The 12,590-nt window shown below is 47.7% G+C and overlaps 3 protein-coding genes across 3 annotated transcripts; all 3 read right to left on the bottom strand.

Moving 5' to 3' along the window:
* Positions 1-4,821: 4,821 nt before the first annotated feature.
* JR316_0012316 (Autophagy-related protein 22) lies at positions 4,822-6,949 on the bottom strand (the record flags this gene model as incomplete). The annotated part of the gene is made up of 3 exons (XM_047897941.1): positions 4,822-5,130; positions 5,166-5,272; positions 6,175-6,949. The coding sequence occupies 3 exons, from the start codon at positions 6,947-6,949 to the stop codon at positions 4,822-4,824; spliced, it is 1,191 nt and encodes a 396-aa protein (XP_047742830.1).
* A 2,031-nt stretch (positions 6,950-8,980) lies between these two features.
* On the bottom strand, positions 8,981-9,341 carry JR316_0012315 (uncharacterized protein; the record flags this gene model as incomplete). Its single annotated transcript, XM_047897940.1, has 2 exons — positions 8,981-9,217; positions 9,303-9,341. 2 exons carry the CDS (start codon positions 9,339-9,341, stop codon positions 8,981-8,983), a joined length of 276 nt encoding a protein of 91 aa, XP_047742829.1.
* Positions 9,342-10,067: 726 nt separating this feature from the next.
* JR316_0012314 (putative transport protein) lies at positions 10,068-12,234 on the bottom strand (the record flags this gene model as incomplete). Its single annotated transcript, XM_047897939.1, has 7 exons — positions 10,068-10,382; positions 10,507-10,698; positions 10,765-10,858; positions 11,150-11,240; positions 11,677-11,714; positions 11,800-11,947; positions 12,165-12,234. 7 exons carry the CDS (start codon positions 12,232-12,234, stop codon positions 10,068-10,070), a joined length of 948 nt encoding a protein of 315 aa, XP_047742828.1.
* Between the last annotated feature and the right edge of the window lie 356 nt (positions 12,235-12,590).

The raw sequence follows: 12,590 nt of genomic DNA, 5'->3' as shown, positions 1-12,590 counted from the left end.
AAATAGTTACAGGTTGCTGGATAATAGGAGACGATGGTGCGAGCCGTCGGTGTAAGCACTGTTCCAGTTGGATCGATAATTTGGGAAACTGACCCATGATGGCATATTGGAGGCTAGAGAGGTTTGTTAAGTCTTCGGTAATCAACGTTAAATGAACATACCGCGTACCGTTGATATTGTAATTGGGCTTGATGAACACCAGACGACATCAGCCTCCAAAAACCTGCATAAAAAGAGGGGACAGGGAAACTCTAGTCTAGAGCATGCGGAACGAAAGCGACCAGTTGGTTTGGAGGGAATAAATGCAGCAACCTAACAGCGCCCTTGTCGCCCGTATTATAAACACTATCTAGCCAGTGTCGTGTACACAGTTAAATGAAACAGAAACCGTAAACGTAATCCTTCAGCATAACGAGAACGCAACTAGTGACTTATGTACATACGCTTAAGAATTGAGGGACCCGCAAATTATAATTTATTTCGATGTACATCTTGTGATGGCCGTTGGTTTGTGGGTGTTCCGGAAAGCAACCAGTGTCATATTTCTGTCCATTTCATCTGTGCAGGGATAAGTGGTCGACCAACACCATGTCAACCTATGTCATACGTCACTGTCAGTAGGGTTCTTGCTAGAGAAAGGTCGGAGGGGTGTGGATTACAGACTGGTTCCACATACTGCAGGTCTCCGACTGTATAGCGACGTATCCTGCTGCCCGGACACGTCAAAAACCTCGGTTCTGTAGAGTTTTCTAGGGGGATTTTCGATGTCGACTGAGGGTGCTAGTGCTCTTCGGTTCGGTTAAAGATATGATCGAATTTACAGGATTACAGGAGAGATCAAACTTTATTTAAGTGCGAGTGAATTCTGAGGACAGCAGCTGAGTTGGTGGGAGTGCCCACCGGACCATCAAACTTACGTGTTTAGGTACCAGTGACGATATAGGTTCGGGGGAAAGGCGCGCCCCAGTCGGGGACCCGGCGTCACAAAAGTCGACAGAGTTGAAATTTAAACCCAGTAGACTGGCGAAAACACGGAATATTCGTCTACCGTCTCGGAGAGGCCTCGACCATGCGCGCAGGTATGCTTCGCAAGCCCGTGAACGACGAGAAAACTGTACCGACCGGTAAAGGGTTCGGTTAAGTTACGCAGGAACACCTACATACCAAAACATTCCCCTCGTACCTTTTACACGAAAATAGACTGCCCTCCTGACGATGATTTTAGAGTTTTGACGGATCGATATCTGTTCGGCTTTGTGCAATTGAATAACAGAATTATGGCCTCGATGAACACAGGATCTCCTGCGAAATTCGGCTTCATGAAGAAGTCACCCTCGAAACTTAAGGATTTGAACTTGGCATCCCGTCTTCCCTGCTTGAACTTTTTCAATCAAAAAAAGCACAATTCACACACAAAAACCATGATCAAAACCGAAATACCTTCTGTAGATTGCATTGAATTCAAATAGGCGCGGGATACCGAGTAAGTCGGACGGGTTTCTTCTGTATCACAGCTTGGTACGGAGGTAAAATCGACGAAAGTCGTTCATGAGAAGCGATAAGACAGTTATTCAAGTGATGGTTGCAACAGAGGCTTTTCAAAAGAAAAAAAATCCAAACGCGGGCGCGCTCCCAATCGGAGTCACGATGAGTTCAAACCCAGCCCCAGCGAGTTCACCGCGATTCCCATTCCTTTGTGCCGTACCCGTTCCCTCGAAACAGCGCTCTAGACGATATCTTTTGGATTCCAAGACGATGCTTATCCGGCTATTCTAGTGCGACCCGCACAATACAGAGCGACGGTCTCGATGACCGCAGGTCACTCTTTACGCTAAATTTGACATTCGTGCAGAGTCACTCTTTGGTGACCGTGAAGCGACAATTGGAGTCTTTCTGCCCTCGAAAGACATTGTGACTCAAATCACCGTGGCCTAGTTTACGCATATACCCAGGTTACACCGGAAATCTTGGTTCCTTCTGATGTTATGCAGGCTGGGTATGGAATATCATTTGATCTTTTTAAAAGCTAGGGAACTAATCCTCCAGCTGAGCAGATTAGCTGTGTGCGATACCCAAGTACCATATCGATACCATCAACGCTGCCAAGCACCTTCTGTCAAGACACTAAGTACTTAATATAACAGGCGATGAAGCCCTGACACGGTGACATACCTCGTCGCAAGTGGATATCCGTAGAAGAAGCGCCCATACCCCTCCTCGAGCAGATGGAGCAACCGCACTTGCGAAAGCTATAACCAAATTCAAGTCGCATTCCAATAACGCGGCAAACGCCCAAGCTTGCTCTCTCGAGGACACCACGATCGCGCTGTACAACCATCCCATCTCATCCCATTCCACCATGTCCCGGCACCTCCAAACGCGCGTAATCCCATTCACCTCACGCAATTGCCTCACCTGGCGACCCTGGCCATGGCCAACATCCCGACCTCCCCGAATTTACCACTATCCACTCAACTCTAAACGCTAACCCTCAGCGCAACAATCTATCATGATAACAACAATCGTACTAGCGCTTGCCCAAGCGCTCGTTTCTGCTAGCCCCAAAATACCGCATGCCGCTAGCAGAATCAGCGGATATAGTCTACAGATACGCGTTGAACTGTTAGTGTTACTGATGCACTACGAGGTCAACTGCCGCAATGTTCCGGACAAGTACAAGACCGAGTAAATGGATCGAGTTCCCCGACACGGGCATCGACACCGACCATGACACTTTCTGGTTCATACTTGTCTCTGGACTCTAGCCCCTGACGCAGCAGCTGCCGTTGCGTCGTACATGCACTACACGTTCGCGCGGGGATTTGAGATTCGCGCTCGTATCTAAATTCTAATTGAGTATTCTCCCTTTTTTGTTGGTTTTTTCTTTCTTTCCTTTTCTTTTTTTTCCATTTTTTAGTATCGATTTCATTTCGCTTCTTTTATTTTATGCGTCATGGGATGATCTACATTCGAACACTGATCATGAGCAGACACCTCTTCATCCAACCACGAATACCAAGCGAATGTCGCGACTCACTCGCAGCCCCTAAAACCAACCTCTTGAACACCACTAAACACCTACCACCAACCAACCAACCCATAGAAAACATCCACCACCAGCCCATAGAAAATCATCCACCACCAGCACACCGGCCTTCCGCCCAATCAAACCCCAAAACCCAGCGACCAGCGATACACTGCTCGCCGTGTTTGTCGGCTGTTTGCTGTTGAATATTGTACTTCTTCGAATGGGTTGGTTGGTCGTTGGGTTATGGGAGTTTGGAGTTGGTTTTGGTGTGGTAGCTCTCGAGCTCTCGGATTCAGAGGCAAGAGAGCAGTGTGTTATCTATCGATTATCCGTGATAGATGGATTCGGAGGGTGCTGCAGGCTGCAGCGCTGGCTCCGGATATCTGCCCATACCCAGACTCAATGTGCTGGAGTGTGCTTATTATCTACTGGTATAACTCCACACCGAACATCGATGCGATGTTCGTGCGTCGCATGTCGTCGCATGTCGTAGTGGATGATCAAAAGGGCGGGCGGGCGGGCGGGGATTTGCGATTTCTAAGTAGTATATTCGAATTTCGCGCTTGGGTGTGATTAAATATTTTCTCTTTTTTCTCTTTCTTCTCTTTTTTCCGATTTCTTTCTTTTTTTCCTCATTTAACATCCACTTTCCAAATTTCGACTTTTTTTCTTTCTTTTTTTCGTCTCATTTTCGCGCGCGTTGTCATTGTCAATGAAACACTGACACTTGAAAAAGCTAAGCTAGCGGAATTCAGATGTGACGCCGCGGCGGCGCGTATAGTACTAGGTACCAAGTCGAGTCGAGTCGAGTTGAATCGAGTCTAGGCAACAATATCAACACCGAACATCCCAACTCTCACCACTGAAAATCTGTCCTACCATGCCATACCGTATCACCAACCAACCAACCAAGCCTAACCAACTACCCCAACCCCGTTACACCCACCCACCCGGTCTTCAATGTTATAAACATCAACCATCAGCCCATCCGGTACACTGCTATACTGATACTGCTATACTGCTATACTGGTTTAACTTGTAGGCTGTTGGATGTTGTCAACTTAAATTGAATTGTCGGGTTGGTCGTTGTCCGTTTCGTCGGGACGTTGGTTTTTGGTCGTCGGTTTTTTGGTCGTTGGTTTTTGGTCGTTGGTAGTGAGTGCTAAGTACTAAGTAAGTTGGTGGATGGACTCGTGGTTTGCACTTGCACTTGAGCTTGGGCTTGGGTTTGTAAACTGCTTCAGAGATGTAACTTCTCGAACTACGAACTACGAACTACGAACTACGAACTACGAGTTTCTGGTTTCTGGGTTGAGATGATCCCGATAACGCGAAACTCATGGTTCAGTTTCACGTTTCACGTTTTCACGTAAGTGTAATCTGTTCCTATGGTATAACTGTAAAAATCCAACTCAACCTCTATTACTTTCCCATTTCCTTTTCCTTCATTTAACGGCACACACACACATTTTCTCTCTCTCTCTCTCGACAAGAGAATGCTCTATACTCAATGCTCAAAGCTCAAAGCTCATCAATGTTCGATCATCGAGGTCCAAAACCGAAATTGAACCCGAAGAGCGAATATCGAAAGCGAAAACAAATTCCAATCAAAGCAAAGCAAAACCAAAAACAATACACAATAAACAAAATCATCCCTCCCTCCTACCCCTCAACCCTCTCTCTAATTCCTTCTAAAACCCCCATCTAAAACCTCTCCCCTCCCCCCTCCCCCCTCCACACTCTCTCCTACCCCCCTCCCCTCCACATACCCCCTCGCCTCCCTCCCCCCCCACTCAACATCCACCCCCGCAAGCACCGGCATCGCCAAAAGCACCATCCCTCCCAAAAAGAGAAACGCATAGCGGATGTTGCCGGTCATGTCTGCGATGAGGCCGACGAGGAGGGGGCCTATGAATGAGGAGGACTGTTTTTGGGGTTTTGGGTGGGGGGTTGGGTGGGTGGGTGGTGTGGGAGGAAGAGAGGAAGAGAGGAAGAGAGGAAGAGAGGAAGAGAGGAAGAGAGGAAGAGAGGAAGAGAGGAAGAAATGCGATGCGATACGCGAATGAGAAGAGAATCAACGCGTAAGCAAACATTTTTATTCTCTTTAAAAAAAAATGACGAAAACGAAAAGACGTACTTTATCGGTAATAGAAAACAACCCGTACCAGCGCGCCTCTTCACCAGGCGGGAGCAGCTCCGCGTAGAGCGCGCGCGCGTAGCCTTGGAATGCGCCGTAGACTGAGCCTGTTGTGTACATATATATATATATATATGTTAGGCGTGTGTGTGTGTGTGGGTTTTGTGTGTGTGTGGGTTTTGTGTGTGTGTGGGTGTGGGTAGTGCGTAGTGCGTAGTGGTGATTGGTGGGCGGGTGGTGGGAGTTTATGTATAGAGAATGATGATTAGCGATTGCAATTTGCGGGTCAATTCAGAAAGCAGAAAGCAAAGATGTGAAATAGGGGTGAAATAGGGGTGAAATAGGGGGTATGGATAAAAATAGAACCACTACGACGCGACCGTGCGACGCGACGCGTCTTCACATACACATACCCATACCCAAAGGCGGGGCAGACAAACACAAACTAGGTGCAAAAAAGCCGAAAAAAGCGAAAAAAAGCAAAAGAGAAAGAAAGAAAGAAAGCAAAAAAAAAAAAAAAATCAAGAAAACAACGCACCGAAATAAATAGCAAGGACAAACATCTCCCACTGCGTCGTCAAACTTCCAAACCTCCACCCTCCCCCTGCCCCACCCTCTCCCCCACCCACCCCACCCCCCGCACCACCCCCAACAAAAAGCCCCAAACACCCATACAAACACACCCCGCCCACCGCACCCACAAGCACACACACAACCCGCAAATTACTCCACCCCCTCGACCTCTGCACCACGGGCCAAATCAGCGCGCCGAGGATCCCTGAGAGGGGCGTTAGGATTCCGATCAGGATTAGAGATGCGGAGGGGAGGTGCAGGGAGGTTTTGGCGAATAGGAGGGCGGTTGATGTTAGTGTTGTGAATGCTTTTTTTGTTGGGTTTTGGTGGGTTGAGGGAGCAGCAGAGGAGGAGAGTAAAGCAGAAAAAAAAAAAAAAAGAGAACATCAGCAACCACCCCAAAAAACCCAAAAACAAAAGACACAAAAAGACATACCATCCGAAAGCAAAAACCACGCCGCCAAAAAGCGAAACGTATTCCTCAACTTCTTCATCTCGCTCCAGCGGAGCATGTCCGCAAGCCGGATCCACGAGGCCGCGATTTCGCGGGGTATGCTCCAGTTCTTCTTGTCTTCCTCCTCCGCTTTCAAGTTGCTGGTGTTGCTTCTCAGGTGTTCATCTCCATCTCCATCTCCATCCCCATCTCCCACCTCTTCCTCCTCCCCATTTTCCACACCAACACCCCGCACCTGCACACGCTGCACAACCTCCCCACCCCCCAAAAGCCCCCCCGCAACCACCGTCCCAACACCCCACCAAATCCCACTCATCCCAACCGCCACCCTCAGCGCCAGCGTCTTCCCCCCCGCACTCCCACTCATCAGGGTCACCGGCACAAGCGCAACAAGCAACAGCGCAATGCCCGCTGCGTACCCTATTGCAATGCCGTGTGAGGATATGCGCGAGGTTGTGCGGGAGAGGAGGGATGTGTAGTGTTTTTGGAGGGGGGTGGTTGAGGAGGGGGTCGAGGGGGAGGAGGGGGAAGGGGAGAGGAGTGGTGCGCGTGGGTTGGAGTCCACACTCAAACTCAAATCAGGATCCGCATCTTCTCCATCATCTTCCGCTCCCCCAGCACCCTCGGCAGCCGCACGCGCAGCCTCCCGCCTCACCTCCTCACGCACCCTCACCACCTCCGGCGCCTCCCTTGCCAACGAAGGTATATACGCATTCATCGCAACAGTCGACGCGCCGAAGCCCACGTTCGCGGCCATCGCCAGCGGGGCGGCGAGGGGCCATATCGGGGAGGAGGAGGGGAGGAGGAGGAAGAGGGTGGCGGAGAGGGCGCCGAGGAGGGCGAAGGTTAGGAGGAGGCGCAGGCGGTGGGGGGCTGTGGTGGGCGGGCAGGCGGGCAGGCGGGCAGGGGGTGAGTGGGTGAGTGGGTGGAGAGGGAGGGAAGGAGGGAAGGCGAGTTAGTGAGTGGAAGAGCAAGAGAGAGAGAGAGAGGGACGTACGGTGGTCCGCGATACCGCCCATAGAGATGACAGTGAGCGCCTGGAGCGCAACTGATATCGAGTACACGTACAAACTACACCCACCACAACACATACTTCAGCAACTCCCCCCCATGCAGGGAAGAAATACACGCACCTAAAACTCGCAGTGTCGATCCACATCCACCCAATTTTCACTACACACCGCGCGTTCTCGTCCACATTGACAAGCGCGGTACCGTTTTGGGATATAGGAGAAGGAGAGACACCGATAGACGAACACGGCACGGTCTTGTCAGGGAGCAAAAACCCATTGTCGCGCGCGAACTGCTCGAGGCATATAGGGAGGAAGAGGGTGAGGGAGACGATGACGAACACTTCGCTGGGGTTGTGTTGTTTTGTTGTTTTGTTTTTGTTGTGAGTGAGTTGTGAGTGAGTTGTTCGTTAGTAATATTCATTATTCATTATTCAGTAAAGCGCACCTAGCAAATGCATAACACAACCACCCTCTAAGCTTCCTCTTATACCGCGCAACACTGTATCCGCGCGGGTACGCATGTACCCCGTCCGCGCTTGCGCTTGTGCTTTCATCCACGTCGCTGAGACGGGTATATGATTCAGAAACCATATTTCTCTATTGTCAACTTGCAGAGAGATAATTTGATAGAGAGGTAAGGTAAAGTAAAGTATCACTGCTCCATATGATGAGCCGTGCGGTGTCAACGTCAGATTTCGTCGTCAGTCGGTGGGACGGTCGATTCGTCGGTGGGTTGGATTGTTAGAAGCGTCGACGTCGTCAATCTGACAGCAGCAGAAGCAGAAGCACAAGCCACAAGCAGAGTCAAGTCAGAGTCTGCGTGACTTCCATTTCCAAAGATAGCACCCCGTACCCATCACGTGCCTAGCTACCAACGCGTTACGCGTCTCAGGAGTCTTTCAGGCTCCGAGTCCGATGGGGCTCTCAACTCCGAGTCCCTTACAGTCTTTGAAGGTAGAGTACTCTGATGATATCGTGCAGAAATTCTGCCAGCTATATCTCACTGGCTCAGGATAAAGGGAACCTTTTTGTATATTATTATTTTTATAGTTATTTATCATCCAGGTTTTTGAGTCCGAGTCGGACTCTGCCATGGCAGTAGAGACATCGGTAACTTGAAGTCTGAGAACATCAACATCAACATCAACATCAACATCAACCTCAACCTAGTCAACTCAACTTGAATTTCACTCAGCCCAAGTGCATCTATTAGTAAATGTACGCCGCAACTGAGGCAAGTACGGTACGGTAGTGCTGCTTCTTGACACTCTGAATCTCTGCGGCGGAGAGGCATGTTTAACCATTAAACTAAAACCCCCTTTCTCCATCATCAATATATATATATATATATATAAACAAAAAACCCCCACGAGTCCGAATCATGAATCCATGAATCATAATAGACGGTTATGCCGTAGAACCTGCCAGTGAGAGTGTAAACCGTCATTTCTTCCCCTCTCCGTGTGTCTTTGTCTTTGTTTCTCCGCGTCTACGTCCACGGCAAGCACAGCGACGGCAAGACTACATGTCGAGCAAAAAAGTCAAGTGCCAGTAGTGAGTGCTGTGCGGTGTACAGGTGCCAATGGAAGCCAATATCAAGGTCAGGTAAAGCACATACTAAGTCACTCAAGCCACTTTCAAGTTCGCCTGCATGGAAGCCTGAAGGGAGGGGGGTAGAGGGGAGTTCGTTATTCTTTACCGGTTACCTTTTATCGATATCCTTTACCCTCCCATGCAGTTAGTAGTTAGTAGTTAGTATGGACACCTTCGGACATCTATCTGCTTTCAATCTCATCCTCATCCTCATCCTCATCCTCATCCTCATCCTCATCCTCATCCTCATCTATCAGATCCAAGATCCAAGATCCAAGATCCAAAGCACACAATACACAAGTCTTCAAGTTCCTTCCCTTCCACCCTTCCAACAAAAGCTCTAGGTGATTTTTAACAGCCGGGGTGACATTACCATTACCATTGCCATTACTACCATCCTGGGTCACGGTGAACGACAACTGTCGGAAACTGGCAATTCAAAAGGAAACGAATTGAGGAACATGGACCATGGATAACGTCTCCAAGCCATCACAGCACAAGCACAAGTGGCACGAGCACAACCATCCATCCAACATCGTCCATTGCGATTTTGCAAAGGACTCGGAGGGGAGGATTTGAGAGTGAGAGTTGGGGTCGAGCCATGTCAATGTATGCACGAATCTTGAATCTTGAATCTTTCCAAGTTCCAAGTTCCAAAATTCCAAAATTCCAAAATTCCAAGTTCCAAGTTCCAAAATTCCAAAATTCCAAAATTCCAATGTTCCAAAATTCCAATGTTCCAATGTTCCAATGTTCCAAAATTCCAAAATTCCAATGTTCCAATGTTCCAATGTTCCAAAATTCCAATTATCAATAGATAGGCTCAAGAATTTCATTTCAAAGCCAGGAGATGAGGAGATGATCGATGATTGATGATCGATGATCGATGATTCTTCTGTATACGGTGCTATGGCGTATGGCGTATGGTATATGGTGGATGGTGGATGGTGGATGGTGCTATGGTGAGAACTCCCGTTTCCGTAAACGAGGGACAGGGACAGGGGACATGGGTGCTAGAGTTATTGCACTACCTTCACCTTCAAAAAAAAACCTAAACCAAAACCAAAACCAAACCAACGCAAAGCAAAGCAAAGCAAAGCACATATCCTATATCCTATATCCGATATCTAACACATACACACACATATACAAACACACCAGCGACAACAAACACAACAACAAAACGCATCCCTCCAATATCCAATATCCAATATCCAACATCCAACATCCAATCCAATCCAATATGTATACGAGCATTCAACTTCACATCTACACCCGCCCCTCCCCCTCCCCCTCCTTCCTAAAACCACCTTTTTCATCCTCATCCTCATCCTCATCCTCATCCTCATCCTCATCCTCATTATCCACCTCATCCGCATCCGCATCCGCATCCCTTTCTCTTTCCCTTTCCCTACCAACACCTCGATCCACAGCGCCCAACAACCCCTCCTCAAGCTCAAGCTCATACCCCTCATCCCTCTCACTTTCCCCAACAACAGCCCCAGACCCAGACCCACCCGCCCCAGGCCCAGGCCCAGGCCCAGCAGCAGACCCAACTTTCTTCTTCTCCCTCTGCTTCATAATCTACCCCCACAAGAAAAAAAATTAACACCCATAAAACCAATAAAAGCACAAAGAAACAAAGGAAACAAAGGAAACAAAGAAACAAAGGAAACAAAGAAACAAAAAAAAGAAACACAATACTCACAACAACCCACCCCCCCGCACCACATATCATCCCCGTCCCAAGCACCGACATCGCCCTTTCGCCACTACTATCACCACTATGTTCCCCAGCAAAGAATATCCTTTCAAGGATAGATGCGAATACAATCTGAGTGTACACCGCCATCGCACCTCTGCCTGCCGTTTCGCGCTGGAGGCCCATTGTTAGGAGGGTCTATAGTTGTTTTTTTTATTTTTCTTTTAATATGTTTATTATTTTCTTAAGACAAAGAACACGAACCTGAGCTACAAACCCGAATATCCCAATCATCACCAACAACAACACCCACTCCAGCTTTGTAGGAATTACGACGGGCGTTTCGTTCACTATCATCCTGTCGATTGATAGATTAGTATTAAGTAAAATGTGTAATGTGTAATGTTGTATGATCATCGCGTGGAAATTGGAATGGTTGAGTGTTGAGTGTTGACTTTGGAAAGTGGGTTAATAGAAATAGAAATAGCAAATATAACACGAGAAACACGAGAAGGAGAAGAAGATGATGATGATGATGAGTGTGGATGAGGAAAGCCAAAAGCCTCAACGAAAAAATACAAAAGCACGAAAGAAACCGAAGAAGAAGAAGAAGAAACCAAAGAAACAAGAAAAAAACAAAACGACTCACGCAGTCCCAGAAATAACCACACACAGCGCCGAGAAGAACGTCATGGAATGTAACGGATGGGCGCGTTTGCCAATTGCGCGGATCGTCGTGTCTGTTTTTCGTGTGTTCGTGTGTTCATGTTCATGTCGGTTTCGGTTTCGGTGTCGGTGTCGTGTCCGTGTTGTGTTGTGTAGGTGTAGATGTAGGTGTAGGTGTAGGTGTAGGTGTAGGTGTAGGTGTAGGTGTTGTGTTGTGTAGGTGTATGTGTCCGTGTCCGTGTTGTGTAGATGTCCGTGGCCAGAGTCAGAGTTTGTAGTATGCAGGTCCATGTCCAGTCCGTGGTATCGTGGTTATTTCCAAGTCGAGTCAAGTCGATTCAAATTTAAATTCGAGTGAGGGTGAGGGTGAGGTTTCGAGGTTAGGTCAGAGACGATGTTTCAATTTCAAGTCAGAGAAGGAGAGAAATGAGAAATATGAGTGACAAAACTTGAAGAAAGCATAAAAAAAGAAAAAGAGAGAAAAAGAGAGAAAAAGAAAAAGAAACTCACAAGCGCCCGTAGCTCCCAACACCCCAATAAGCGCCACACTGTACAACAACAAACAAACAGACAAACAAAGTTTTTAGTTAATAGGTAATAGTTAATCCACAGAAAAACAGTTGAAATACGCACCCGACAGCAATCAACCGCTGCTTCGACGTGACTGTGCCCGCTCCCGCTCCTGATCCTGATCCTGTCGAATCCTGGTCCTGGTCCTGGTGATGCTCACCGAATATAGCAGCCGGACGCGCAATAAGCACCACACCCAACAAGCTAATCACTACAATCACAAAAAAAAAATCAAAATCAAGAAATCAAAGGTCAATTCCATTTCATTTCATCAAACCAAAGTAAAGCCAGCAAAGACGTCGACACAGCAATACGAAAAAGAAAAGGAAAACACCAAAAATTAAAATTAAAAGCCAAAAGCCAAATCACCAAAACACCAAAATCCCAACAAGAAAATAGAACAAAAAACAAAAGAAAAAAACACTCACACCCAGCAACCCCCTCCCCCCTCGTAAACGTCTCGCCCAACAACACCGCACCCGCGATCGCAGTGCACATGGGCGCGAGAAACGTGAGCACCGTCGCGTCGGACAGAGAGAGGTATTGCAGGGAGTAGTATACGCCGAAGAGGCCGAAGAAGCTTTATGTTTTTTTTTTGTGAGCGTTGTGTTTTTTGTGAGCGTCGTTTTTTTGTGAGCGTTGTTGTTGGGAGCGTCGTTTTTTTGTGAGCGTTGTTTTTTGTGAGCGTTGTTTTTTGTGAGCGTTGTTTTTTTGTGAGTGTCGTTTTTTATTGAGAGTGTCGTTTTAATTTGAGTGTCGTTTTTATTTTTGAGCATCGTTTTTATTTTTGAGCGTGAGCGTGAATGTGAATGTGAGTATAATGATATTTCAAGGACAGAAGAGAGGAAAGCAAA

The sequence above is a fragment of the Psilocybe cubensis genome, chromosome 12 (assembly GCF_017499595.1).
Source record: "Psilocybe cubensis strain MGC-MH-2018 chromosome 12, whole genome shotgun sequence".
Classification (NCBI taxonomy): Eukaryota; Fungi; Basidiomycota; class Agaricomycetes; order Agaricales; family Agrocybaceae; genus Psilocybe; species Psilocybe cubensis.
Note: the sequence above shows the minus strand (reverse complement) of the source record. Positions and strands in the feature narration are given on the sequence as shown.